The sequence below is a fragment of the Chrysemys picta genome, chromosome 5 (assembly GCF_011386835.1).
Source record: "Chrysemys picta bellii isolate R12L10 chromosome 5, ASM1138683v2, whole genome shotgun sequence".
In the NCBI taxonomy this organism is placed as follows: Eukaryota; Metazoa; Chordata; order Testudines; family Emydidae; genus Chrysemys; species Chrysemys picta.
The window spans coordinates 110,911,822-110,937,978 of record NC_088795.1 but is presented as its reverse complement, the minus strand read 5'-3'; the positions used below and the strand labels follow the sequence as shown (position 1 = coordinate 110,937,978).

The 26,157-nt window shown below is 40.4% G+C and overlaps 1 protein-coding gene across 10 annotated transcripts in view; it reads left to right on the top strand.

Moving 5' to 3' along the window:
• Positions 1-26,157, top strand: part of SLIT2 (slit guidance ligand 2) — a 437,206-nt gene that overhangs the window by 395,330 nt on the left and 15,719 nt on the right. For all 10 annotated transcript variants that reach the window (XM_065598181.1, XM_065598179.1, XM_065598177.1 and 7 more), the window contains 5 exons: positions 11,790-11,883; positions 14,385-14,522; positions 14,617-14,857; positions 15,231-15,361; positions 25,835-25,989. In XM_065598181.1, the coding sequence (XP_065454253.1) occupies positions 11,790-11,883; positions 14,385-14,522; positions 14,617-14,857; positions 15,231-15,361; positions 25,835-25,989 (759 nt within the window). The remainder of the gene's footprint in view (positions 1-11,789; positions 11,884-14,384; positions 14,523-14,616; positions 14,858-15,230; positions 15,362-25,834; positions 25,990-26,157) is intronic.

Sequence of the window (26,157 nt, the reverse complement as noted above, 5' to 3'; positions counted from 1 at the left end):
AAAAATTGAAGCTTGCTTCACTTTGCTATGCAAACCTCTCTGCTGCTATAGTTGTGCATTAGCTTAATGTGCTGTTGTATTACAATGTAAAAAGTCTCTTGTCTCTTCTGTCTTTGTCACTGCAAGCTGCTAATCTGAATGAAGTGGAAAAAGGTCAGTTGTCTTTTAAGCCTATTTTCACTTACCTTGGTTTCTTGCTTTTCTTTTCTTTAAAGGTGCATGGATTTCAGTGTATGCACGTGATCAGAGAAATGATATAGTTAACATTTAGCAAGCTTACCCTAAATCCTCAGATCAGGCATTTTACTGTTTCTCCATATATGTCAAATGAATGCTATTAAAGGTAAAAATACAGCTCTTTGCACAGAAGACAGTGATACAAGAACAGACCATTAACACTGTAAACATTGTCTTTTTCAAATATACTAAAACTTACCATATGCATCCTCTCTGGTGACCAATAAAAATGGCTTGCTTTACAGAGATGGTCTCCTAATAAAACTTGCACCCAACAGGTGTAAGACCTACTTTGGTTCTGTTCTAATGCTTTCTAGATTCTAAAATACCTATTTAATTTTCTTATATGAATTGTCCTGCTAGACATTAGGTTGTGATGTCCTCCTGTTTATCATTGTAGTGACCAAGTGTTACAGCACATACTGCATCTAAAAAAATCACACAGTGATATGAGGCTGTGCAACAGAGAAAGTTAATGGAGATATATGCAGCCTTAATTTTGAGTAACCTTATGTTTTGGGTTTCTGTCAAAACATTAATGTCACTAAAACACAAGGTTGATTTAACCCAATAATGGAAGAGATTCTAATCCATCATTTTGAATTACATATTTAGATCAATTCCTAGCACTGGTATTTCATGATTAATTTTAAGTAGCTGAAGGATATGCCTGTTTTTCCTCCTCCTCATTTCCTGTCCTCTTTTGCTCTTTTCCCCCCACACAATCTGCCCCCATCACAGAAAATCCTCCTATAGAGAGGTGAAGGGTGGACCGAGTCTGTTAGTGCCATTCTTTGAATGGTTGGGAATGGGTCATTGAAAAACAACATAAGATACTCCTAAGGGTTCAGTTTGCTGCTCAGAACCACACTCAGATCCTAAACCAGGAGTGGGCAAACTACGGCCAGGGGACTGCATCCAGCCCGCCAGACATTTTAATCTGGCCCTAAAGCTCCCGCTGGGAAGCAGGGTCTGGGGCTTGCCCTGCTCTGACGCTCCAGCCGGGGAGCAGAGTAGGGGGCTTGCCCCACTCTGCATGGCTCCCAGAAGCAGCGGCATGTCCCCTCCCTGGCTCCTACACGTAGGAGCAGCCAGGGCGCGCCGCATGCTGCCCCCACCCAAGCACCATCCCTGAAGCTCCCATTGGCCGGGAACTGCGCAGAGCCACCTGGCCACGCTTCCACATAGGAGCCAGAGAGGGGACATGCCATTGTTTCTGGGAGCTGCTTGAGGTAAGCGCTGCCCAGAGCCTGCACCCCTGACCCCTTCCTGCACCCCAACCCCCTGCCCCAGTCCGGATCCCCCTCCTGCCCTCCAATCCCCTTGGTCCCAGCCTGGAGCACCCTCCTGCACCCCAAACCCCTCAGCCCGACCCTAGAGCCCGCACCCCCAGCCAAAGCTCTCCCCCTCCCCACATCCCTGCCCCAGCCCGGAGCCCCCTCCTGCACCCTGAACTCCTAATTTCTTGCCCCACCACAGAGCCCGCACCCCCAGCTGGAGCCCTCACCCCCTCCCACACCCCAACCCTCAATTTTGTGAGCATTCATGGCCTGCCATACAATTTCCATACCCAGATGTGGCCCTCGGGTCAAAAAGTTTGCCCACCCCTGTTAACTCTCACCCTCATATAGTAGCTCATTGCTCTGTGACCACCCTGCCAGGCTGGTGTACAATTGGTTTATTTTATTATGACTAATAGTGTGCATATCGTTAGGAAAGCTAGCTACCATTCAAACACAATACCACTGTTTACAAATAAATCCATCATCTTATTTTTAATGTTGAACCAAAACCAAACTGCACTGACTACTAAACTAGCATATGTAATTTTTTTAATGAAATTTGCTTTATAAGTGTGCAAAGTACTTTTGTTACACTCACTGAATTTTCTTTCAGAACTTTAAAAATATCAAAATGTGAATTTTTTGTGTTGATGAAAAACATAGTTTAAAATGGAATATAAACTGTAGATGTGCTACTGTGCGCACAGGGTTCCCAATTCAAGTTTGAATGGATATTCCCCTTGTATAATTATGTCTCCTCATTGAAATATCTATTTTATATGAGATTAAAAGGAGAAAACATAATCAGAAAAAAGGTTGTAGTTATTGGAAATGTGTGAAACAAGTGAACAACATAATATATTGTAATTAGTGTAACCCACACAATCAAATTATTAAAAAGCTCAGGGGAGGTAAACTAGGATTCAAAGACAAAATTAAGCAGGTGTATAGAAATGTGATGCATATTTTATGCTACTTAGTTTACTAGTGTATATGAAAGTGCATTTAGCTGATCATAAATTACTAGCAGTATAAGTCTGTCTGTTTATTGCAGAGGCCTTTATGTCTTAATTGTTAATTCAGTAAGAAAAAAGAGGAATAATAGAAATTAAATATTTCTCTCAGTTTAATGAAGTACTACACTAATCAGTTATATAACCTGATTTACACATTTCCAAATATATAGTATTTACACAGCCCTAGTGGTAACGAGTAAAAATTTAAATACATCTAATGCACTTCAGCACCAGTTAAATATGGTTCTTAAGCACATGCCTGACTTTAAGCACCTAGGTAGTCCAATTTAAGTGAGAGGCATATCAGTTTAAGTCATGTGCCTAAGTACCCTGCTGAATCAAGGCCTTAGTATTGTGACTTATGAGAGTTTAAAGAGAAATGCTTTTATTACTCTCACCCTGGGTTGCTCCTAATAAAATATTCCAGTTAATGTAACTATTGTATCTCAAGCAATTGTAAATTATTATTTGAGCAGTGTGATCATTCCACTAATTATGATGCATTTCCACTCAAGATTAAAAGCTGGATCCTGAGAATGTACACAATCCTTGGTAATGTGATTAGATTAATTGACTTCAGTGGGCTTGCTCCCATGAGTACTGTTTGGTATCATCAGGCCATAATTCATTATTCTTCTGCATGATGTTATATATATATTTTTTAAATATTTATTGCACAGTCCTTACCTGCCAATACCAATTGTTGTTATTACATTAAACATTGTAATAACTAAGGTCTAAGTCTTGCACTGGAGATCCACTAGCATGGGATGTAAATGAATGGAATTCCACTGGTATAAAATTGAAATAATGCGGAGGTGAGGCAGAGTAAGAAGTTATATTTAAAATAATTTTGGTAATCTGATTTTCAGTGGTTTACAATGGAGCTTTAACACTCTGAGTTGTAATCTGCTTCCTAATGCCACTGAGAATTTTGTATTTTAATCTTAGTTAAAACAACTTAAAACTTTCTTCTTTTGTTTTAATTGGCATGGTGGTTACAGTTTCATTTATATTGTGCTATATTTTCCTATTCATATGCCAAGTACTTTAATAGTTTTAGAGATGATACAGTACTTAGATTTGTGTACAATTTGTCAAACTCTCAACCTTCCAGTTTAACACCATATAGTTTAACTAGGACTAACCTTCTCTAAAACAATCTGGTTGCTGTATGAATCAGATGTAGTTAATAACTAGTGACTTCAATCAAAAACATGAGGAGGAAAAACTGTTTAACTTTCATGGAAAGTAAAAAGACTGCAGAAATAGACTTACAATTTATGGTGGTCTAACACAGAATAAAAAATAATCTCTCTCACACACACACACACACACACACACACACACAGAGATATTGCTTTGGAACACTGTATATTTTGTTATGGTGATTAAGAAAAAAAATAGTAGTCAATTTTATTTTGAATCTGTTCCTGGTTTGGATTCTAATATCCTGTTTGCCTTTGCTGCAGTGCTGATGGGTTTAAGAATATTTCTGTAATACCTTCAGATAATTTTCTTGGTTGGTACTTTGTCAAGTTATTTCATTTATAATTTCATTTTCTGTTACACCACCTCCCAACTCATCTGTAAATAATGTAGTAATTTACACGTACAATTTACTTATCCAGTTATCCAAAATAACAATAATAATGATCTAAATCCTTTTGAATGTGATTGTATTGTTCCTCATTATTTATTATATTGCTACTGTTTTTAGCTTTAGAAAACCTGGATAATTGCTATTCAATATTCTCATTCAAGTAATTAACATAAATTATAATCTAGCAAGGACAGAAAACTAATATATAAGTCTGACCAATTGATAAACTCTTCCCACTAGATAACCAAGGATCACCTTTGATAAATCAACCATCTTTAATATGTTGTTTGACAGTCCAAGTGTATAACATCCATTTTAGATAACAAAAATATCTTTGATGAACTTTTAGGCCTTGTTCTTGAAATAGGATCTGTTAGCTCGGTCCCCAATGCCCACATAGAATCCCATTTACTTGAGTGGAATACCATTGGAGGATTGAGGTTGAGCAAAATAATTAAGCAACATATCTGATGCATAAAATGATGTTTCCTGTTCCTAATTAAACTGTGGAATTATTTTATAGAATTGTTTTTGATATTTTCTTCAGAACTGACTATTTAAACTAATTAATCTATCATTGCTTGATCTTCTAAATGATTTAGAAAATATAACACTTGTTGTATAGCATTTTTCTAGTCTTTAAGAATCTGATCACTTGGCAGGGAACTTATGAAAGTCACAGTTATCATTTTACTAAATGGGTGAATGAGTGGATGACTGTACACATGTAACATTGAAGTGAAACTTTGTTGAATTTAAAGATGCACAGTAGTATCACAACCATTTTTCTTACCTGAAGTATGTTTAAAAAAACGGGAGCTACAATTCCTGATTTAGGTGGCTTTCCAAAATTTTCCTTCCAAATAAAGACAAAAGACATAATCTGCCATTTCTTTTTGTAGGTGTTTCACTTTTGTCACTATCTCTTCCTTTTTGTAAATTAATTTTCTCCCTTTCATCTTGTCCATACTGATTAAATTCTGGAGAATTTAGAACTTCAGTCTTTGTCCCTCTATTTACTCACTTAGGAACAACTTTTTCAGAAGTGTTCTTCAAATCATTACACCTAAAAAATTTGCTACAAAGTTTTTCATGCTTATTCTTCAACAGCTACAAGGTTTTTTTATTATTTAATTTTTAGTTTATTTTTTGTATTCATTTATATTTTGGGTGCCTACCACTGTGCTTATGCAAATACTTAGATGAGCAGTTAGGCATTGTATCTCTTATTTATTTATTTTTATGTTTTTTCTCTTGTATATATGTAGATGCAAAAATAACATTTCACAAGTGCAAATTTTGGAGGCCACTCTAAGGTGTCTTTGAAAACTTTGTTCTTATTTCGCTTCTCTTGTCTGTAAATCTTTCAGAGTATCCATGGTTGTTTTGATCAAATAGACCATATTTACTCAAAACCTGGCCTTTGTTCATACGGTTCTTTATGTTCTTTCTTCACCACATTGGCCACAGGATTTCCACTTCCTTGCTGTAGTGCAGTATTTCCCTTCTTAGATTACCTATTAATGTACTGTTTGAATTAAATATTTCTGTCTGGACTGACTTCTTGATTTACTTAACAATTTTGTCCATTTTCCTCATTGGGTTTTTGAAATAAATATTTTCAAAAATGTAAGGAAATATTTTCCTTCCTTTCATACTCCCAGAACACATTATGTAGTATCCCTTCAAGTCAACAAGAGTCAGGAGACCTTTTAATTGGACAATAGGTTCATACCCCAGTCATTGCACCTTAGACTGCACTCTCTATATATTGTGCAAAGCTTCCATAAAAAATCAAACTTTTACCAGGTCCTCAGAAGTGGTTGCTGATGTTTTCAGACCATTTGGCAACTGTAGGCCCAGATTCTAGCAAAGTTGGATTGATCTTATATTTTCAGGCGAAGCAATACAAAACTGTATTTGCAGCTGAGTTTCACTTTTGGCCTCGACCTTCAACTGTACCCAGTATCCACTGGCCACAGATAGAGGATTGGGCTTTAAACTCCCTTATCCGTGAGGAATATTGGCCTTCTGTGTAGTTTAGAGCAAACTGGAGCCATTTGCCAGCTGACAATTACTAGAGTGCAGTATACTCTTGCCATGCCCCCTTTACCTCAGTACACCCTCCATGTCCAGATCTAGAGGATTAGGAGAATTGCACAGTGTTAAATTCCTGTTCCACAGAGAAGTCTGCCACATTTGGCAGTCCCCCAGGCAATTTAAAATGTCAGGGCCAATGATAATATGCCAGTAATAATGCAGCCTTTGGCACAATCTCTAACCAGTGGAACAAGCAATACATGTTCGAAGAAGTGGGAGTTTTTACCCACGAAAGCTTGTGCCCAAATAAATCTGTTAGTCTTTAAGGTGCCACCAGACTCCTCATTGTTTTAGTGATAATGGAATTATTGTCCATGTTTTATCAATGTCAATTAGACAGGATTTTTCTAGGTATTACGGGTTTTCAATACTGAATTATTTCTAAGGGTCCTTTGTGAAGTCTGTAGGATTCCAAATTTTGTCAAGTTACTTATTGACTCTTGGGAGCTAGAAAGTCCCCTGGTATTCTGGAGCTGGGATTGCGTTCTTACTTCATTAGGCATATAGTGGCTGATAGTGAAAGTTTCTGAAAGCCTCTGGTGCATGAGTAAGAAAAAACTTGGGGGCATTTATAGGAGGTTTTGTGCCTGAATCTTATGAATAATGAGTTTCAGTAGCATTCTGCAGGGACATCTTCATATCACTCAGGATCAGGACATAATATATTATGTGATTCCACAGTCATATAATTTAATGAAGAATTGTGCTCCAGAAGTAAAAAAACCTTTCATTTAAAAAATGTTTCTAGCCTATAGAACACACATAAATTAAGTAAATAAAACAGGTTTTTGTTTGTTTCAGTTTATGATCTCGGGAGTTAGAATTCTCTCAAATTCTCTGCCAAGATGTATTTCACCCTTTAAATATTAAAAAAAAATTACCTCTGTAATCTCTTCATCAGTGAGTTCTGCAAGTTGATTTTATGTGCGTGAAGAATTACTCCCTCTTAACCATTTATTTATTTGAATACCACTCCTTCAGAAGAGAAGGGTCTGTGTTTGGTTTGATATTGTTATGTTGTGGGATTCTTTTTTAGGATTCTTTGTGCACTGATCTAATAACAATCTTGCATTTGACAGACAGACAAGGCAAGAGGCTTTGGGGACAGAATTCAAGTCCTGTGGGTTAGTCAGCCCTAGTGGCCTGTGTTTGAACTTTCTTCAGTTACCCGTATATATTGATCAATAATATTATTATTGGCAATTTCCCTGAGAACCATCGAGCAGCCTGTGTCAGGAGATCATGGACTTGTGTTATTAATTCATATATACATTGGCATGGCTTTATGAGATTTGCAGTCTGTGTTATTAAGTCAGTGTAGCTCTACAGGAAATATGTCTTAATAGATTGGCAGTGTGCTACCAAACCCCTTTGGAAAGCTTTGCATGGATCTTGTTGGTATGGATTTTCTGATGGCCAAGTCTAGATCTGCATTGCTGTATGTTGAATATTGTGTGAATTTTCTCAGCTGCAAGTCTAGTTCTCCAAGGTGAATACTAACACCCCTGTTTGGGACTGGACTGTAGATTAAGTTAACACTTGCCATGGAATTCAAAAACAAGCTTTTCTACAACAGATGGCTGCAAAGTACTTTACAGGTTGTCTTGACTTTACCTCTAGTGCTTGTGAATGGCGTGTTTTGTTTAAAACAGCACAAACATAAATATTTACACCTTATTTCCTGTTTGAATTTGTCTAGCTTCAACTTCCAGCCATTGGATTGTATTATATCTTTTTCTGGTAGATTGAAGAGCCCATTATTAAATATTTGTTCCCTGTGTAAAAACTTATAGACTGTAACCAAGTCATTCCTTAGCCTTCTCTTTGTTAATCTAAATAGATTGAGCTCTTTGCGTCTTTCACTATAAGGCTTCCTAATCCTTTAATCATTCTCGTGGCTCTTCTCTGAACCCTCTCCACTTTATCAACATCCTTCTTGAATTGTGGGCACCAGAACTGGACACAATATTCTAGCAGCAGTCATGTTAGTGCCAAATACAGAGGTAAAGTAACCTCTCTACTCCGCCTCAAGTCCCTCATCCTGCATGTATTGTTTCATTGTTCCTAGATGTATACACAAAAAGAAGAACAGGAGTACTTGTGGCACCTTAGAGACTAACAAATTTATTAGAGCATAAGCTTTCGTGGACTACAGCCCACTTCTTCGGTGGGCTGTAGTCCACGAAAGCTTATGCTCTAATAAATTTGTTAGTCTCTAAGGTGCCACAAGTACTCCTGTTCTTCTTTTTGCGGATACAGACTAACACGGCTGCTACTCTGAAACCTGATAGATGTATACATTTAGCCATATTGAAATGTGTACTGTTTGCTTGCACCAAGTTTATCAAGAGATCCAGATTGCTCTGAGTCAGCAACCTGTCCTAGTAATAGTTTTTGTGTCATCTGAAAACTTTGTCAGTGATGATTTTATGTTTTCTCCCAGGTCATTGATTTAAAAAATGGTATTTGGCATAGGGCCAAGAATAAATCCCTGCAGGACCCCACTGGGGAAACACCCATTGATGATGATTCCCCATTTAATGTGTGCCATGTTAATTTTATATCATTCAAGTTTTTTAATCAGAATGTTGTGCAGTACCAAGTCAAACACCTTACAGAAGTCTCTAAGTATATTAATTCAATACTAGTGCCTTTAACAACCAAACTTGTAATCTTATCATAAAAAGATATCAAGTTAGTTTGATAGACTCTATTTTCCATAAACCCATGTTGATTGGCATTAATTACATTACTGTCCTTTTAATACTTTATTAATCAAGTCCTGTATCAGCCACTCCATTATCTTGCTTAGAAGTCTGTCTCGTGTGTTGGAGGAGCATAGGAAGGGAAGAAGAATGGTTACTGTGTATAACCTCAGAAACTCACTCAGCACATGTACCCCTTACTCCTTCATATTCACAGACTTCCTTCCGGTCAGACTGGAGATGCTAAAGATCATGGTCACAGGCATTTATAACTCTTCCATGTTTTTTAATAGAATATATGTCCAAATCCCCCTGATTGCCTGGAAAATGTCATCCCTTGCCTTGAGTATTTATAGAGACTGATCTAAAACACAGTGTTCTACAAGTGTGGCACATGCCCAGCAAAAAATTACCCACTCGTTGACCACATAAAAAGATACGATAGTAACTAATATGCTGAATAAGGAAACAAGGTTTCTCTCGTGGTTTCTGTAAAGTAGTCACAAAATAAAATCTTTATTGTAAACATTATTGTAGATTGTTTCACATGATTATAAGGAGGAATAAGTGAACGATTAACTATGTGAATTAGCTGCTTTTTTATCAGATACATCTAGGGCACAACAATATTTGGATTTACATACACACTTCTTTTCCAATGCCACTCTCCCAAAAAGTATATTCTAACCCACACTAGTATCTCTCCTCTTTCTCCCTTCCCCAACTCTCTCACCCTTTAGGGAAAAAAAGTCCCAAATGGTACTGTCCCACTCCTCACCTCATGCCTCCTTCTTTGTCCTCCTGCATCAATTTTCATGTCCTGTAATAATCGGGGAAAGAGGCTGAAGCCATTGTGTACTACTTCCCTATGTATGGTGGCAGTTGCATGGAGCCAGTGTAGGAAACAGACAGTAAGCACTGATGCGTGCGAGTGTGGTGTCAAAGCAGTTGGATGGCAGCTTTTCTGCTTCCTCACAGCAAAGGGCTCTCAGTAGTGAGAATGAGTGTTTGAGACCCCCAGTCTTCTCACCTTTTCTTCCATCAGTACCCCGTGTTGCTTCTCCTCTGCTCACTCTACTTCCATTGCTAATTGGAGCAAATGCCAAGAGGGGCAATCCTTGGAATCTACAGGACCCACTAGATTTGTGGATCCCTAAGCGCAGTATGGGCAGGATATATGCCCATTAATTATATATGCGTGTATATATAATATCACTATGTGTAATTTGCTCATGTTGAACTAGGGGGAAAAGAATATTGATGGCCTGTTTGTATCAGTGAGAGAAAATAGAGGCAGTAGTGTATTCCTAGTCACCACAAGTAGATAATTACATTAAAGTGCAAAATATTTTAAGTAGGGCTGTCAGTTAATTGCAGTTAATTCACACGATTAACTCAAAACAATTAATCGCGATTCATCGTTGTTTTAATCGCACTGTTAAACAATAGAATACCAATTGAAATGTATTAAATATTTTGGATGTTTTTCTACATTTTCATACAGTATTCTGTCCTATAATTGAAATCAAAGTGTATATTATTTTTATTACAAATATTTGCACTATAAATATGATAAAAGAAAATTGTATTTTTAAATTCACCTCATACAAGTACTGTAGTGCAGTCTCTTTGTTGTGAAAGTGCAGTTTACAAATGTAAATTTTTTTTTGTTACATAACTGAAATCAAAAACAAAACAGAATAAAACTTCAGAGCATACAAGTCGACTCAGTCCTACTTTTTGGTCAACCAATCGCTAAGACAAAAAAGTTTGTTTACATTTACAGGAGATAATGCAGCCCTCTTCTTATTTACAATGTCACCAGAAACTGAGAACAGGCATTTGCATGGCACTTTTGTAGCCGGCATTGCAAGGTATTCCGATGCAGAAACTACAGAACCCAAACCACCAAAAAAGAAAATCAACCTTCTGCTGGTGGCATTTGACTCAGATAATGAAAATGAACATGTGTCAGTCCGCACTCCTTTGGATTGTTATCAAGTAGAACCCATCGTCAGCATGGACGCATGTCCCCTGGAATGGTGGTTGAAACATGAAGGGACATATGAATCTTTAACGCATCTGGCACGTAAATATCTTGCGACGTCGGCTATAAGAGAGCCATGAGAAGAACGCCTGTTCTCACTGTCCGCTGACGTAAACAAGAAGCGGGCAGCATTATCTCCTGCAAATGTAAACCAACTTGTTTGTCTGAGTGATTGGCTGAACAAGAAGTAGGACTGAGTGGACTTGCAGGCTCTAAAATTTTACTTTTTTTATTTTTGAATGCAGTTTTTTGTACATAATTATACATTTGTAAGTTCAAATTTCATGATAGAGATTGCATTATAGTACTTGTATTAGGTGAATTGAAAAATACGATTTCTTTTGTTTTTTTTACAGTGCAAATACTTGTAATCAAAAATAAATATAAAGTGAGCACTGTACACTTTGTATTCTGTGTTGTAATTGAAATCAGTATATTTGAAAATGTAGAAAACTTCCAAAAAATATTTAAATGGTATTCTATTATTGTTTAACAGTGCGACTAATCGCAATTAATTTTTTTAATTGCTTGACAGCAACCTAATTTTAGATGCAAGAAATTGCATTTATACTGTTGACTCAATGGGAAAGACCAGTCTGGAGACGCTGTTTCCTGAAGGATATCAGGAAAAATCAGAATACATCAATTGCTTACATATTATAAAGTATAGAATTTTTCCATGTTACCAATTTAAATCACAGTGGCTGATTATAGTAAGCATTGCTATTGAGATAAAGACAAATTTTGTCAGGGCATTGTGGTATTCGCCCTGAACTGACAGTGTATATTATTTTGCAGGTGAGTTGTGTGAGGAGAAACTAGATTTCTGTGCCCAAGACTTGAACCCTTGTCAACATGACTCAAAGTGCATCCTGACACCCAAAGGATACAAGTAAGCATAAAATATTGTCATAGTTCAACTACACTATTTCTACCATTCTCTTATTCTACCATTCTTTCACCCCTTCAGGGTTTGTTTTCATGTGGGTCAATTCTGCTATCAATACACATTCATAATAATTGTGATCACATATCAATGGCAGAACCTGACCCATTTGTTTTCATATATGCCTATGCATTAACTTGAAAAGTATCTAGTGAATTAACTGTTTTTTCAGTAGTGTGGATTAAATAGGACCAATGAAGAATGGAGAGTTTCATTCTCTGTGACAGTCTACACAAAATCCTTTTGGAAACTTGGACTGTGAAGGGAATAATTAAGTTAAATTAAAGAGGGATTATTGTACTGCTTTGTGAGTAGTAATTACAAGACAGGTTATTAGTAAGACACATTAAAGCCATTATAAAATAAGGAAGTTCATCACCAGGAAGACTAATCTTTAATTACAAGACATCCTTATTAACATTAATTAGTATGCACTCTTAAAAAGTATTTTAATGGACTTTAGATTAGTAGATTTAGGGAACCTGCTGCTTTCAACTGTCATTCATGAGCAACCTGTTTTATGTGATATATTTTATTGTGTTCAAAATCAGCTTATGCCATTAAAATTGATATTCTTAGCACATTTTAAATAACAGGTTATTTTAAAAAGGCAGACTTTATTTGGAAATATTCAAATGTACATTCAGTGGAGCTAATGATGTTGGATCAAAATATTAAGAGTTATTTTGATGAACATTGTTGTACATTATATGCATTTATTCATTTTCATATTGTCAATCAATAAAACTATCGTTGCTTCTTGTACTTTGTTACATAGAACATAAAACTTACGTATTACACTTCGAGATTTTAAACCAGAAAATGACACATTCAGTAGTTTTGAGCATGTATCTCACTTAGTCAGCTTTTTAACTTCTTAATAGTGTGCTTTATACTCGTTTTTCCTTTACTTACTCATTTCTTGTTGTCAGATAAAAGACTTAAGACAGATTTGGATACATTTTTATTGATGGGCCTAATTTAAAGAGTTATAGGCATTTAAATTTAGATTCAGTACTTCTAAACAAGTTGTAGGCATAAAAGTATGAGACTGAGTGAAAAATCAGTGAGGTAATCACAAAGACTGATGTAGTTAGGAGTTTGGTAAAAGAGAGAACATATAGTTAACTTTTAGACAGCTGTGTTATTGCAAGTATGGATTTGTAATCTTGTCCATTGATCTGTGAGCTAAATAATTCTGAGCACTCATTCAACTTAATGTGTGCGGCTTTAACTGAAGAACTCCCATTAACGTTAATAATGAGATTTGCATTGTCAAAGCTATGCATACAGTATTGAAAATACACCACTTCAAGTCAGTTTTTATTTTCTTATGTTAAATAAAATAAAAATAACCATACTGCGACCACTTTGGTTCATAGGCAACAGAGTTAGTTCTTTTAAATTCTGTTAGCTGAAATTTAAAAAAAACAGTTGCGATCACTCTAACATGCCTGTGTAAATGCAATGTTCCATCATTCATTGTTGTCTAATAACTGACAAAGAAAATATTCTGCACAAGAACACAAGTCTTGGACTATTTTTCTGACTCCCAGCAACTAAGTTTACCATATTTACTTATTTTGAGTGGATGTACATTACTCACATATTCCAAGCAGAACTATCAGAATGATTCATGAGGGCCTTTCAGATTTACACTAAATATACTTGATATAATATCAGGTAATCAGTAACCACAATGTAAAGGGTAAAATATAAGACCTGGTAGTAATGGGGGACTTTACCTATCCAGATATCTATTGGAAAAGTAATATGGCAAAACCACAATATTTCCAGTAAGTTCTTGGGGACAACTTTTTGTTTCAGAAAATGAAGGCAGTAACCAGGAGGGAAGCCATTTTAGACTTGATTCTGATTAACAGGGGGATTTGGTAATGAATCTGAAAGTGGAAGGCAATTTGGATGAAAGTGATCATGAAATGATAGATTTCATGATTCTAAGGAAAGAGTGAGAGCAGCAGAATAAGGACAATGAACTTAAAAAAAGCTGGGAGCAGGGCTACTGCTCCAGGGTTGGGGGACATGGACAAGGGTAAGGGGGCCGAGGCTGGGGCCACAGCTGGGGATGGGGGCAGGAGCAGGATTGGGAGCAGAGCCAAGGCTGGCAGCCGGGGGCGTGGGGCCAGCAGCCGGGACTGGGGCCAGGAGCAGAGCTGGATGCCCCCGGAACATTCCTCAGTGCCCCCTAAAGGGATGTGCCCCACAGTTTGGAGATCTCTGATGTAATTAATCAGTACATACAGGCTCTCAACACCATACTAAAGTTATATTTTAATAGTGCATTATGTTAAAATGTGACTCGAAAAATTGATTTTCTAAATAGTGCTGCACTTCAGAATGAGTTCATAAAATACTCCATCTCTGGCATTTTCTTATGTTTTTATAGACAGGCATAGTACTAACCAATATACTTTCCTGTTCAATAGATGTGATTGCACACCTGGATATGTAGGAGAACACTGTGATATTGACTATGATGACTGTCAAGACAACAAGTGTAAAAATGGAGCACAGTGTACTGATGCAGTGAATGGGTATACATGTATATGCCCGGAAGGGTACAGGTGAGAGAGACTTGAAGACAGGACAAACATTTATATTTTTATCATACCATGGGGTGATTTTGTCTGAAATACTGGTTTTTGTGTTTGTATTTAGTGGCCTTTTTTGTGAGTTTTCACCACCAATGGTTCTCCCTCGCACCAGCCCTTGTGATAACTATGAGTGTCAGAATGGAGCTCAGTGCATCATAAAAATAAATGAACCGATATGTCAGTGTTTGTCAGGTTACCAGGGTGACAAATGCGAAAAGCTGGTTAGCGTAAACTTTGTGAACAAAGAATCCTACTTGCAAATTCCTTCAAGCAAGGTCCGCCCTCAGACCAACATCACTCTGCAGGTAAGAAGGGGTACATTGGCAAAAACTGACCTTGAGCGATGGTCATTTTCTTCATCGTAAATCACTGCAAGTTGACATGTGTCCTGATCATGTATCATGGGGGAGAAATACATACATATAAAACAAATGCATACATACAAAAGTTGTCATTAGTCAGTTAAAAACTTTAGACTCTCTGACCTACAGAGAACTAGAATCACCATTGAAATTAGCATCACAACTGATGGATGTTTATCATCTGACTATCCCAATTAATGTTTTATAACAAAGAAAGAAATATTGGTAATGACCATGGGAATGAGTGCAACCCATTTAGCATGTCAGGTTTATTTGGATTCATTTCCTTATAAATTAGTGTTTCTTTTTTCACTAGATTGCCACAGATGAGGACAGTGGAATCCTGCTGTACAAAGGTGACAGAGATCATATAGCAGTGGAGCTGTACCGTGGTCGAGTGAGGGTCAGTTATGACACCGGATCTTATCCAGCATCTGCCATTTACAGGTGAACGCAAATACAATAAATTACAGTTCAAGACAAAACGTGTATGATCTCTTGCTGTCTGGGATCTAATGTCAGATTTTGCAGTAGACATTTAGAAGAAGGAATATTTTTTGACAAACTGTAGTGTCAGACTTTATGGAGCTGAAAGACTACTACTTCTTAAGCACATAATTTCAATTGGAAAATTACCTTAATATGAAAAATGGTATATAGAATGGTATGTGTTAAACTGAAAAGAAAGGGTAAGTTTCTACAAGATATTTACACTTTTTTTTTTTCAGAACAAATACATGCAAACAATCTTTCTCTTTTATTCTTCTTCACAGGTAATTTCCTAGTCTGTAGTGTGGCCTAAAAGTTAGTGTTACCTGAATCACCTGAAACTCCATAAACAAAAGTGAAATTGCAATTTCTCTGTGTCCTCCATGTCAGACATGCCTCTACAGTGGGGCATTTCCCTCCATTAGCAACTGGAGGCAAACTAGATCTTTGGTTATGAGCCAGGGTTTAGGACCAGCTCTGAGAAAGAATTTCCCTCTGCTTCCAAACCTGTGCAGACAAAGGCTCCACATTTCCTTTTGTAATAAGCTTTCCATAGGATTTTTGGACTATTTTAAACTACATTTTTCTAATTTTCTTCATTGGCTTTTAGGTTTTTCCTCCTCAAAATTACTATCTTCAAAAATACCTTCTCCTAGGTTTCTGAGGAAACTTCATGGGGAAGCACCATGGGGCAGCAGCCTCTCTTTCCTCAGAATTGTCAGATTGCGACTGCAAGGGGAAGCAAAAGGCCAAAAGATTTCACCACTATTTGACCCCAACTACCACCACCAAGAAAGCTCCCAGGTGCAAATGTAAGAGCTGAGCTGGTACTTAGGTTAGGTCCACACCAAACCAGTTAAACAGGCTGCAAGGAATCTTCCCTCTCTGAAACCAGGCCAAAAGCCAGCAGCATAGAATCCTGAGTAAGCTTGTCAAAGCATTCTTCCCAGACAAAATCTTTTCAGCGTTTTCAGAAAGGAAACACAAAAGGGGTGTGAACACAACTAAAGCAAACTCATTTTAAATCTGCGTTGAACCCTCATGATCTTTTTGGTTTGGTTTGGTTTGGTTTTGCAGTATTGACTTGTCTCCTACTTGTGGTTATTATGACCACATTTATGTGGGTGTACAATATAATGATACATATTTGATGGAAATTGTAGAAGCTGTCACCTATTTTACATTTTGTAGGGGACATTTTATTTAAAATAAATGAGAAAACAGAATTAAAAACCTAATTTTTTTCTCATGAGGAGGTAGGAAGAGGGGATCAGACCAGGCTAACCCCCTTCAGAACCTGGCTCAGATAAGGAGGGCAGGGTCACACCCCTGTAGATGGGTTTGGAGCTCCCAGATCATGGCACACACATGAGAGGGGAATGTGGGGCTCACAGGCACCTTGCCCCTATTCTCCTCCAGTCCCCCTGTCACTTACCCCTGTATCCCCTTTTCCAGTGTCCCACCCTCTCCACTCCTTATATTTCACTCTAAGACAAGACTGCTTTCAATACAGTGTGTTCCCATTCGTCATTTCTTCTGTTCCTAGACTGTTTTCAAAGGTCTTTGTCAGTGATGGCAGCTTACCTTCACAGAAAAATAATTCTAATATTCCCACATCTCAGCGATTGGGGCATTTTGCTGAAGGGGCATTCTTACAACAAGACCTTGTTGGCCACTCAGAAGGCCATATCACTCCTTTCTCAAACTGGGACTTCAGTTAAACATTCAAAAGTCCACTTTGACCCCTTGCAAAGATTGGAGTTCATAGGAGCTTACCTCAGTGCAGTAACAGCCAGAGCCTGCCTCCCAAAGCACAGGTTTATAACCCTATTGAATTTAGTCACCACAATTCAAGTCAGGCCCCAAACATCAGTCAAAAACTTACATCAGTCTCCAATTGTTGGGGCATGTGGCAGTTGGTACTTTTGTAATAAGCCAGGCAAGGTTACACATGCAGTGCCTGGAGGGGTCACTCAGAACTCTTTATTCTCTGAGCAAACATAGCTTGAACAGACTAATCTCGATTGGTGGAAAGACCCTGACAACATTTGCACAAAAACATCCTTTACTCAACTGTCCCCAACAGTTGTAATAACAACAGATGTATCTCTGTGGGGATGGGGTGCACATCTTGACACTCACACTGCTCAGGGCAGGTGGTCATCTCGTGAGACCCCTCTACACATCAACTTAATGGAACTCAGGGCGATCAGCAATGACTGTCTCTATTTTCTGCCATTGATCACAGGCAAATATGTAAAGATCATGACAGACAATATGACGCATGTTTTATATCAACCAAGAATGGGGAGTGAGAAGACCCTCCCTCTGCACTGGAGCAGTGAGACTTTGGAACAGTGTTGGGGCATTCCGCAGGTAGAACTCTTTTCCACTGCTATGAACAGGAAGTGTTCCCATTTGTTTGAGCGGGGGACTAGGTCGCCACTGACTGGGAGATGCCTTTCTCCTTCATTGGACTCAGGTCTGTTGTATGCATTTTCCACAACACCTCTAATGTCGGTGTTGATCAAAATAAGGTAAGACAAGGCCAGAGTTATGCTGATGTTTCAGACATACCCGCTACAAGCGTTGTTTCCTTACCTCATCCACTTGGCAGTTTGTCAACTAATCACCCTCCAGGCTACCCCTCATATTCTCTTTCAGGATGCCGGTCATATTCTTTACCCCAGCCTCCAAGTTCTTTGTCTCAAAGCATGACTTATCGATGGTTTGTGGGGTTAAAAATACCCTGTTCTGAAGAAGTGAAAAGGGTAGGAAGTGATCTACCTGTAATGCTTATCTATAGCAATGGTCAGGAATCAGCCACTGGTGCAGTCTAAGACACCTTTCACCTGTGTCCTTGAATTAAAGATGATGTGGCTGCCTTTGAGTTCTTTGAGTGTACAGTTGCTCATCATTACAACCTTTCATTCCCTGGGTGGAAGGTTTCTCAGCTTTTGCAGAGCCAGTGATGGTAAGGTTTCTCAAGGGTTTGAGGAATCTCTTCCCACAAGTCAAACATCTTACCCAGATTTGGGACCTTAATTTGCTGCTTGGATGCCTATGAGACCTCCCTTTGAGCCAATGGCACCCTGTTCTGTACTTATCAATGAAAATGTCCTTCATGGTAACCAGTACATCTGTTTGAAGAGTTGGAGAGATAGGGGCTCTAACGATACATCACCACTTCATAATATTCCTCAAGGATAAGGTTACACGACAGCCACACCCCAAATTATTACAAAGGTGTCTTCTGAGTTCCATATTAACCACACCATTCATCTTCCAGTTTTCTTCCCTAAACCACACTGGACTAAGGGAGGATGTGGTACTGCAAACACTCAATGTCAAGAGGGCATTAGCCTTTTACCTGGACAGGACTAAACCATTTAGAAAATTTTACAGGTTGTTTGTCTGTCTTGCTGATCCTCAATTTTCAATCAAGACCCTAGATAGATATCTGGATGCATTATCTCTTGTTCTCAAGCTAATAATCTTCAACCATTTTCTAGAGTCCTAGCCCATTCAACAAGACCCCTTTCTACTTCTGTGGTCTTAAGAATGTCCCCATTGCTGAGATCTATAGAGCTGCAACTTGGACCTCCATACACACTTCTTTGAAACATTATGCAGTAATCATAGAATCATAGAATCATAGAATATCAGAGTTGGAAGGGACCTCAAGAGGTCATCTAGTCCAACCCCCTGCTCAAAGCAGGACCAATTCCCAGCTAAATCATCCCAGCCAGGGCTTTGTCAAGCCGGGCCTTAAAAACCTCCAAGGAAGGAGACTCCACCACCTCCCTAGGTAACGCATTCCAGTGTTTCACCACCCTCCTAGTGAAATAGTTTTTCCTGATATCCAACCTGGACCTCCCCCACTGCAACTTGAGACCATTGCTCCTTGTTCTGTCGTCTGCCACCACTGAGAACAGCCGAGCTCCATCCTCTTTGGAACCCCCCTTCAGGTAGTTGAAGGCTGCTATCAAATCCCCCCTCATTCTTCTCTTCTGGAGACTAAACAATCCCAGTTCCCTCAGCCTCTCCTCATAAGTCATGTGCTCCAGACCCCTAATCATTTTTGTTGCCCTCCGCTGGACTCTTTCCAATTTTTCCACATCCTTCTTGTAGTGTGGGGCCCAAAACTGGACACAGTATTCCAGATGAGGCCTCACCAATGTCGAATAAAGGGGAACGATCACGTCCCTCGATCTGCTGGCAATGCCCCTACTTATACAGCCCAAAATGCCGTTAGCCTTCTTGGCAACAAGAGCACACTGTTGACTCATATCCAGCTTCTCGTCCACTGTGACCCCTAGGTCCTTTTCTGCAGAACTGCTTCCTAGCCATTCGGTCCCTAGTCTGTAGCAGTGCATGGGATTCTTCCGTCCTAAGTGCAAGACTCTGCACTTGTCCTTGTTGAACCTCATCAGATTTTTTTCGGCCCAATCTTCTAATTTGTCTAGGTCCCTCTGTAGCCGATCCCTACCCTCTAGTGTATCTATCACGCCTCCTAGTTTAGTGTCATCTGCAAACTTGCTGAGAGTGCAGTCCACACCATCCTCCAGATCATTAATAAAGATATTAAACAAAACCGGCCCCAGGACCGACCCTTGGGGCACTCCGCTTGAAACCGGCTGCCAACTAGACATGGAGCCATTGATCACTACCCGTTGAGCCCGACGATCTAGCCAGCTTTCTATCCACCTTACAGTCCATTCATCCAGCCCATACGTCTTTAACTTGGCGGCAAGAATACTGTGGGAGACCGTATCAAAAGCTTTGCTAAAGTCAAGGAATAACACATCCACTGCTTTCCCCTCATCCACAGAGCCAGTTATCTCATCATAGAAGGCAATTAGGTTAGTCAGGTACGACTTCCCCTTCGTGAATCCATGCTGACTGTTCCTGATCACTTTCCTCTCCTCTAAATGTTTCATAATTGATTCCTTGAGGACCTGCTCCATGATTTTTCCAGGGACTGAGGTGAGGCTGACTGGCCTGTAGTTCCCCGGATCCTCCTCCTTCCCTTTTTTAAAGATGGGCACTACATTAGCCTTTTTCCAGTCATCTGGGACCTCCCCCGATCGCCATGAGTTTTCAAAAATAATGGCTAATGGCTCTGCAATCTCACCCGCCAACTCCTTTAGCACCCTCGGATGCAGCGCATCCGGCCCCATGGACTTGTGCACGTCCAGTTTTTCTAAATAGTCCCGAACCACTTCTTTCTCCACAGAGGGTTGGTCACCTTCTCCCCATGCTGTACTGCCCAGTGCAGCAGTCTGGGAGCTGACCTTGTTCGTGAAGACAGAGGCAAAAAAATCATTGAGTACATTAGCTTTTTCCACATCCTCGGTCACTAGGTTGCCTCCCTCATTCAGTAAGGGGCCCACACTTTCCTTGATTTTCTTCTTGTTGCTAACATACCTGAAGAAACCCTTCTTGTTACTCTTAACATCTCTTGCTAACTGCAACTCCAAGTGTGATTTGGCCTTCCTGATTTCACTCCTGCACGCCTGAGCAATATTTTTATACTCCTCCCTGGTCATTTGTCCAATCTTCCACTTCTTGTAAGCTTCTTTTTTGCGTTTAAGATCAGCAAGGATTTCACTGTTTAGCCAAGCTGGTCGCCTGCCATATTTTCTATTCTTTCTACACATCGGGATGGTTTGTTCCTGCAACCTCAATAAGGATTCTTTAAAATACAGCCAGCTCTCCTGGACCCCTTTGCCCTTCATGTTATTCTCCCAGGGGATCCTGCCCATCTGTTCCCTGAGGGAGTCAAAGTCTGCTTTTCTGAAGTCCAGGGTCCGTATTCTGCTGCTCTCCTTTCTTCCTTGTGTCAGGATCCTGAACTCGACCATCTCATGGTCACTGCCTCCCAGGTTCCCATCCACTTTTGCTTCCCCTACTAGTTCTTCTCTGTTTGTGAGTAGCAGGTCAAGAAAAGCTTTGCCCCTAGTTGGTTCCTCCAGCACTTGCACCAGGAAATTGTCCCCTACACTATCCAAAAATTTCCTGGATTGCCTGTGCACCACTGTATTGCTCTCCCAGCAGATATCAGGGTGATTAAAGTCTCCCATGAGAACCAGGGCCTGCGATCTAGCAACTTCTGCTAGTTGCCAGAAGAAAGCCTCGTCCACCTCATCCCCCTGGTCTGGTGGTCTATAGCAGACTCCAACCACGACATCACCCTTGTTGCTCACACTTCTCAACTTTATCCAGAGACTCTCAGGTTTTTCTGCAGTTTCATACCAGAGCTCTGAGCAGTCATACTCCTCTCTTACATACAACGCAACTCCCCCACCTTTTCTGCCCTGCCTGTCCTTCCTGAACAGTTTATATCCATCCATGACAGTACTCCAGTCATGTGAGTTATGCCACCAAGTCTCTGTTATTCCAGTCACATCATAGTTCCCTGACTGTGCCAGGACTTCCAGTTCTCCCTGCTTGTTTCCCAGGCTTCTTGCATTTGTGTATAGGCACTTAAGATAACTCATCGAGCGTCCCTCTTTCTCAGCATGAGACAGGAGTCCTCCCCCCTTGCGCTCTCCTGCTTGTGCTTCCTCCCAGGATCCCATTTCCCCACTTACCTCAGGGCTTTGGTCTCCTTCCCCCGGTGAACCTAGTTTAAAGCCCTCCTCACTAGGTTAGCCAGCCTGCTGGCGAAGATGCTCTTCCCTCTCTTCGTTAGGTGGAGCCCGTCTCTGCCTAGCACTCCTTCTTCTTGGAACACCATCCCATGGTCGAAGAATCCAAAGCCTTCTCTCCGACACCACCTGCGTAGCCATTCGTTGACTTCCACGATTCGACGGTCTCTACCCCGGCCTTTTCCTTGCACAGGGAGGATGGACGAGAACACCACTTGCGCCTCAAACTCCTTTATCCTTCTTCCCAGAACCACGTAGTCTGCAGTGATCCGCTCAAGGTCATTCTTGGCAGTATCATTGGTGCCCACGTGGAGAAGCAGGAAGGGGTAGCGATCCGAGGGATTGATGAGTCTCGGCAGTCTCTCCGTCACGTCGTGTATCCTAGCTCCTGGCAAGCAGCAGACCTCTCGGTTTTCCCGGTCGGGGCGGCAGATAGATGACTCAGTCCCCCTGAGGAGGGAGTCCCCGACCACCACCACCCTCCTCCTCCTCTTGGGAGTGGTGGTCGTGGAACCCCCATCCCTAGGACAGTGCATCTTTTGCCTTCCAATCGGTGGAGTCTCCTTCTGCTCCCTTCCCTCAGATGGGTCATCTAGTCCACTCTCCGCATTAGTACCTGTAGAGAGAACATGGAAACGATTGCTCACCTGTATTTCCATTGCTGGTGCATGGACGCTCCTCTTTCTCCTTCTGGAGGTCACATGCTGCCAAACCTCCTCACAATCCTTCTGTCCCTGCTGCGCCTGCTCTGAATCTTCAGAACATTGCGGCCGTAGAAGCATCTCCTGACGTCTGTCCAGGAAATCTTCATTTTCCCTTATGCAACGCAGAGTCGATACTCGTTTCTCCAGCCCTCGAACCTTCTCTTCCAATATGGAGACCAGCTTGCACTTTGTACAGACAAAGTCGCTTCTGTCCTGTGGAAGAAAGACAAACATGGCACAACCTGTGCAGGTTACAACAGCTGATCGCTCACCTTCCATATCACCGTCCTCTTAAGAGCTTCCTCAACTGTTGCAGGAACTACTCAGAGAAACCTGCAGATGAAAGCCTCGGTGCGCTCTCCCCAAGCGCACTCCCAGGCAAACTCCCGCTGTTAGCCTCTGCTGTTCGCCGCTCAGCTGGTTCGCTGCTGACTGCCCTTATATACCAGTCAGGCCCACTCAAGGCCCACCTGGAACAAAGCACTCCCAATTCACACTTTTCAAACAAACAAGCAAGCAGTCAAGCACACGGTCAAACTGACCAACTGTCCCAGCAGCAGGCACTCAGATACTCACCAACACAGCCCCCCTAATGCAGCACTTAGCGTACCTCCTCTTGGACAGCTCCCAGGCAAACTCCCGCTGTTAGCCTCTGCTGTTCGCCGCTCAGCTGGTTCGCTGCTGACTGCCCTTATATACCAGTCAGGCCCACTCAAGGGGCCACAACTCAGCTTCAGATGTTGTGTTTGGCTGTACTATAGTATGTTCAGTTTTGGACTCAACTCCAAAGTTTTTCCCACCCCCAGTGAGTACTGCTTGGTAGTCACCCGAAGTGGAGCACCCTTAGGGACACTATTCAAAGAAGAAGAGGTCACTCACCCTGTACAGTAATTGTAGTTCTTCGCGATGTGTCTCTCCCTGTGTGGTCCACTACCTGCCCTCCTTCCCCTCTGCTTTGGAGTTTCCACTATGGAGCTTTGCAAAAGAGAAGGAACGGAGGGTGGTTTGCCCTTGCAGCTCTGTATAGCCTTGGTGCGGAGCATGTGGCTGTGTAGGGTGCATGTGTGGGCTGAACAGGCAGTGCTACCTAAAATCTCCCTCCCATGGGGGGCAAAGCACCTGAAGTGGAGCACCCATAATGGTACACATCTCAAAGAACTACAGTTACTATACAAGGGGAGTAACCTCTCCTGCTTTCTGCAGTAGGTTTTCACCAGTAAATAGCAATTTAATCCAGATCTTGTTGGTATTCATTCTTAGGAAAGGACTTTTCACTTTAAATATTCTGTTTTATATATCCTTATAAACATAATTGCTTGCTATGAAGACTTGTATTCAGTGTTACATTGATCCTTTTGATTTGTATTTCATGCAGGGTTGATATGTTCTAAAATTACATGTTTTTATCAACTTCCCAAGAAGTAAGATGTGCACAATATTATTGCTTTCTCTTGGTTATCTCCAGCAACTAGTGATGTGCATTGTTCAACCTGGCACCATCTTGTTCCTGAAAGCATTAAAATATGTTAAATGAAAGCCAGTGCTGCATTTCTTGTCTCTGCACATAGAGCTGTGATATTTTTAGTCTTTCTGTCAGTCAGACTGAAAACCTCAAGTTATATATATGAAGAAAAGCAGTATTATTGTGCACATCTTACCTGATATATATGTGCACTGGTCAGAACATTAGACCTTGCCATGTGGTAATCTAGAACACTGTCTTTTTACTTTTTCACATGTAGCACAGCCATCTCTCCTCCTTCACCTGCCAAAAAGTGCTTATTCCATTTTACAGGTTTCAGAGTGGTAGCCGTGTTAGTCTGTATCAGCAAAAAGAACGAGGCGTACTTGTGGCACCTGAGAGACTAACAAATTTATTTGGGCATAAGCTTTCGTGGGCTAAAACCCACTTCATCTGATGTTAGTCTCTAAGGTGCCACAAGTACTCCTCGTTCTTATTCCATTTTAGACATCTAAACCTCAGGGTTGAAACAGGAAGGCCTTGTCTGCACTGAGAAATTTCAGACATTCTCTCGCCATGCTAGCAAGGAGAGAAGGCATGATACAGACATGCGCAAACACTTCTTTACCACCATGTCACTGTGTTAGGTAGGGGGAAAATGCATAAATATACCTGTGCCTAGTCTACCATAGCACTTACTCTATTGCTAGCAGAAGTGGAGCTGTGAAAGGCTGCATCTACACTTGGAGCTGGGGCTGTGATTCCCATGTCAAGCAGATACTCACGCTAGCTCTCATCAAGCTAGCACACTGAAAATAGTAGCATAGCAACTATACTATAGGCACTGGCAAGTGGCAACACAGACTAGTCCCCCTGACTACAAATCTGACAAACCCTATGATAATGTATTTGGGGCAGCTAGCCCATGTTGCTGCTGCTGACAGTACTATTGTAGCATGCTAGCGTGAGTATGTCTACTTGAGCTGGAAAGCATTCCCCACGCTCCAAGTATAGCTGTAGCCCCAGTTCTAGCCTAGTGATAGGAGTATGTCTGTAAATCCTCAGTGTAGACACAGCCCCGATTCTCTGGAATAACAGGTTCAAATCTCACTGGTGTCAACTCAGCTCTTAACTCATTCAAGATAAATGAATGGAATACTGTTTTCATCACTGGAGTTTCATTTTGTTTTTTCAATTAAGATTTAAAAATAATAGCGATGTTCACTTTGCATGATCTCATGGCACGTTTTGTAAAGGTAGGGGTTTGTTTGCAGACAATTTTTTTCCTCCTACTATAGTGGACATAATATCTGGTTGAAGTTATATGTATATAGTTAGTAAACTCTTTGGGAATACTTCAGACTGAAAGGTGCCATTAATATGTAAAATATACTAGTAGCAATACTACAATGCTATAGAAATAGTAATACAATTTATTATCTGTTAACAAGCATGACTGCACATCTTTACTTAAAATCTAGTTGTCAGATTACATTACCGGGGAAGTTTTGCTCTGAAGCTATATACTGTTTAAAGGACAGATGGTCAAGGAAATCCTAACCAAGATTCAAATGTTTTAAAACTTCTTTTTTTCTTTTTGTTGTTGTTGTTGCAGCGTTGAGACAATAAATGATGGGAATTTCCACATAGTGGAGCTGCTAGCCATGGATCAGATTCTATCTTTGTCTGTTGATGGAGGAAGTCCCAAGATCATTACCAACTTGTCTAAGCAATCAACTCTGAATGTTGACTCCCCACTTTATGTAGGAGGTAGGGGAACTTACTGTTTTCTATTAGAGATGTTATAGCAAATGTACTCTGGAAATATGCATTGACAAAAGCATAGTAAAGGGCCACTTCACTGAGTTAATTCCCAAAGATGACACTCAGGGCAATTAATCCTGAAATAGTTTCATTGTTAACTATAGTAGTAGATGA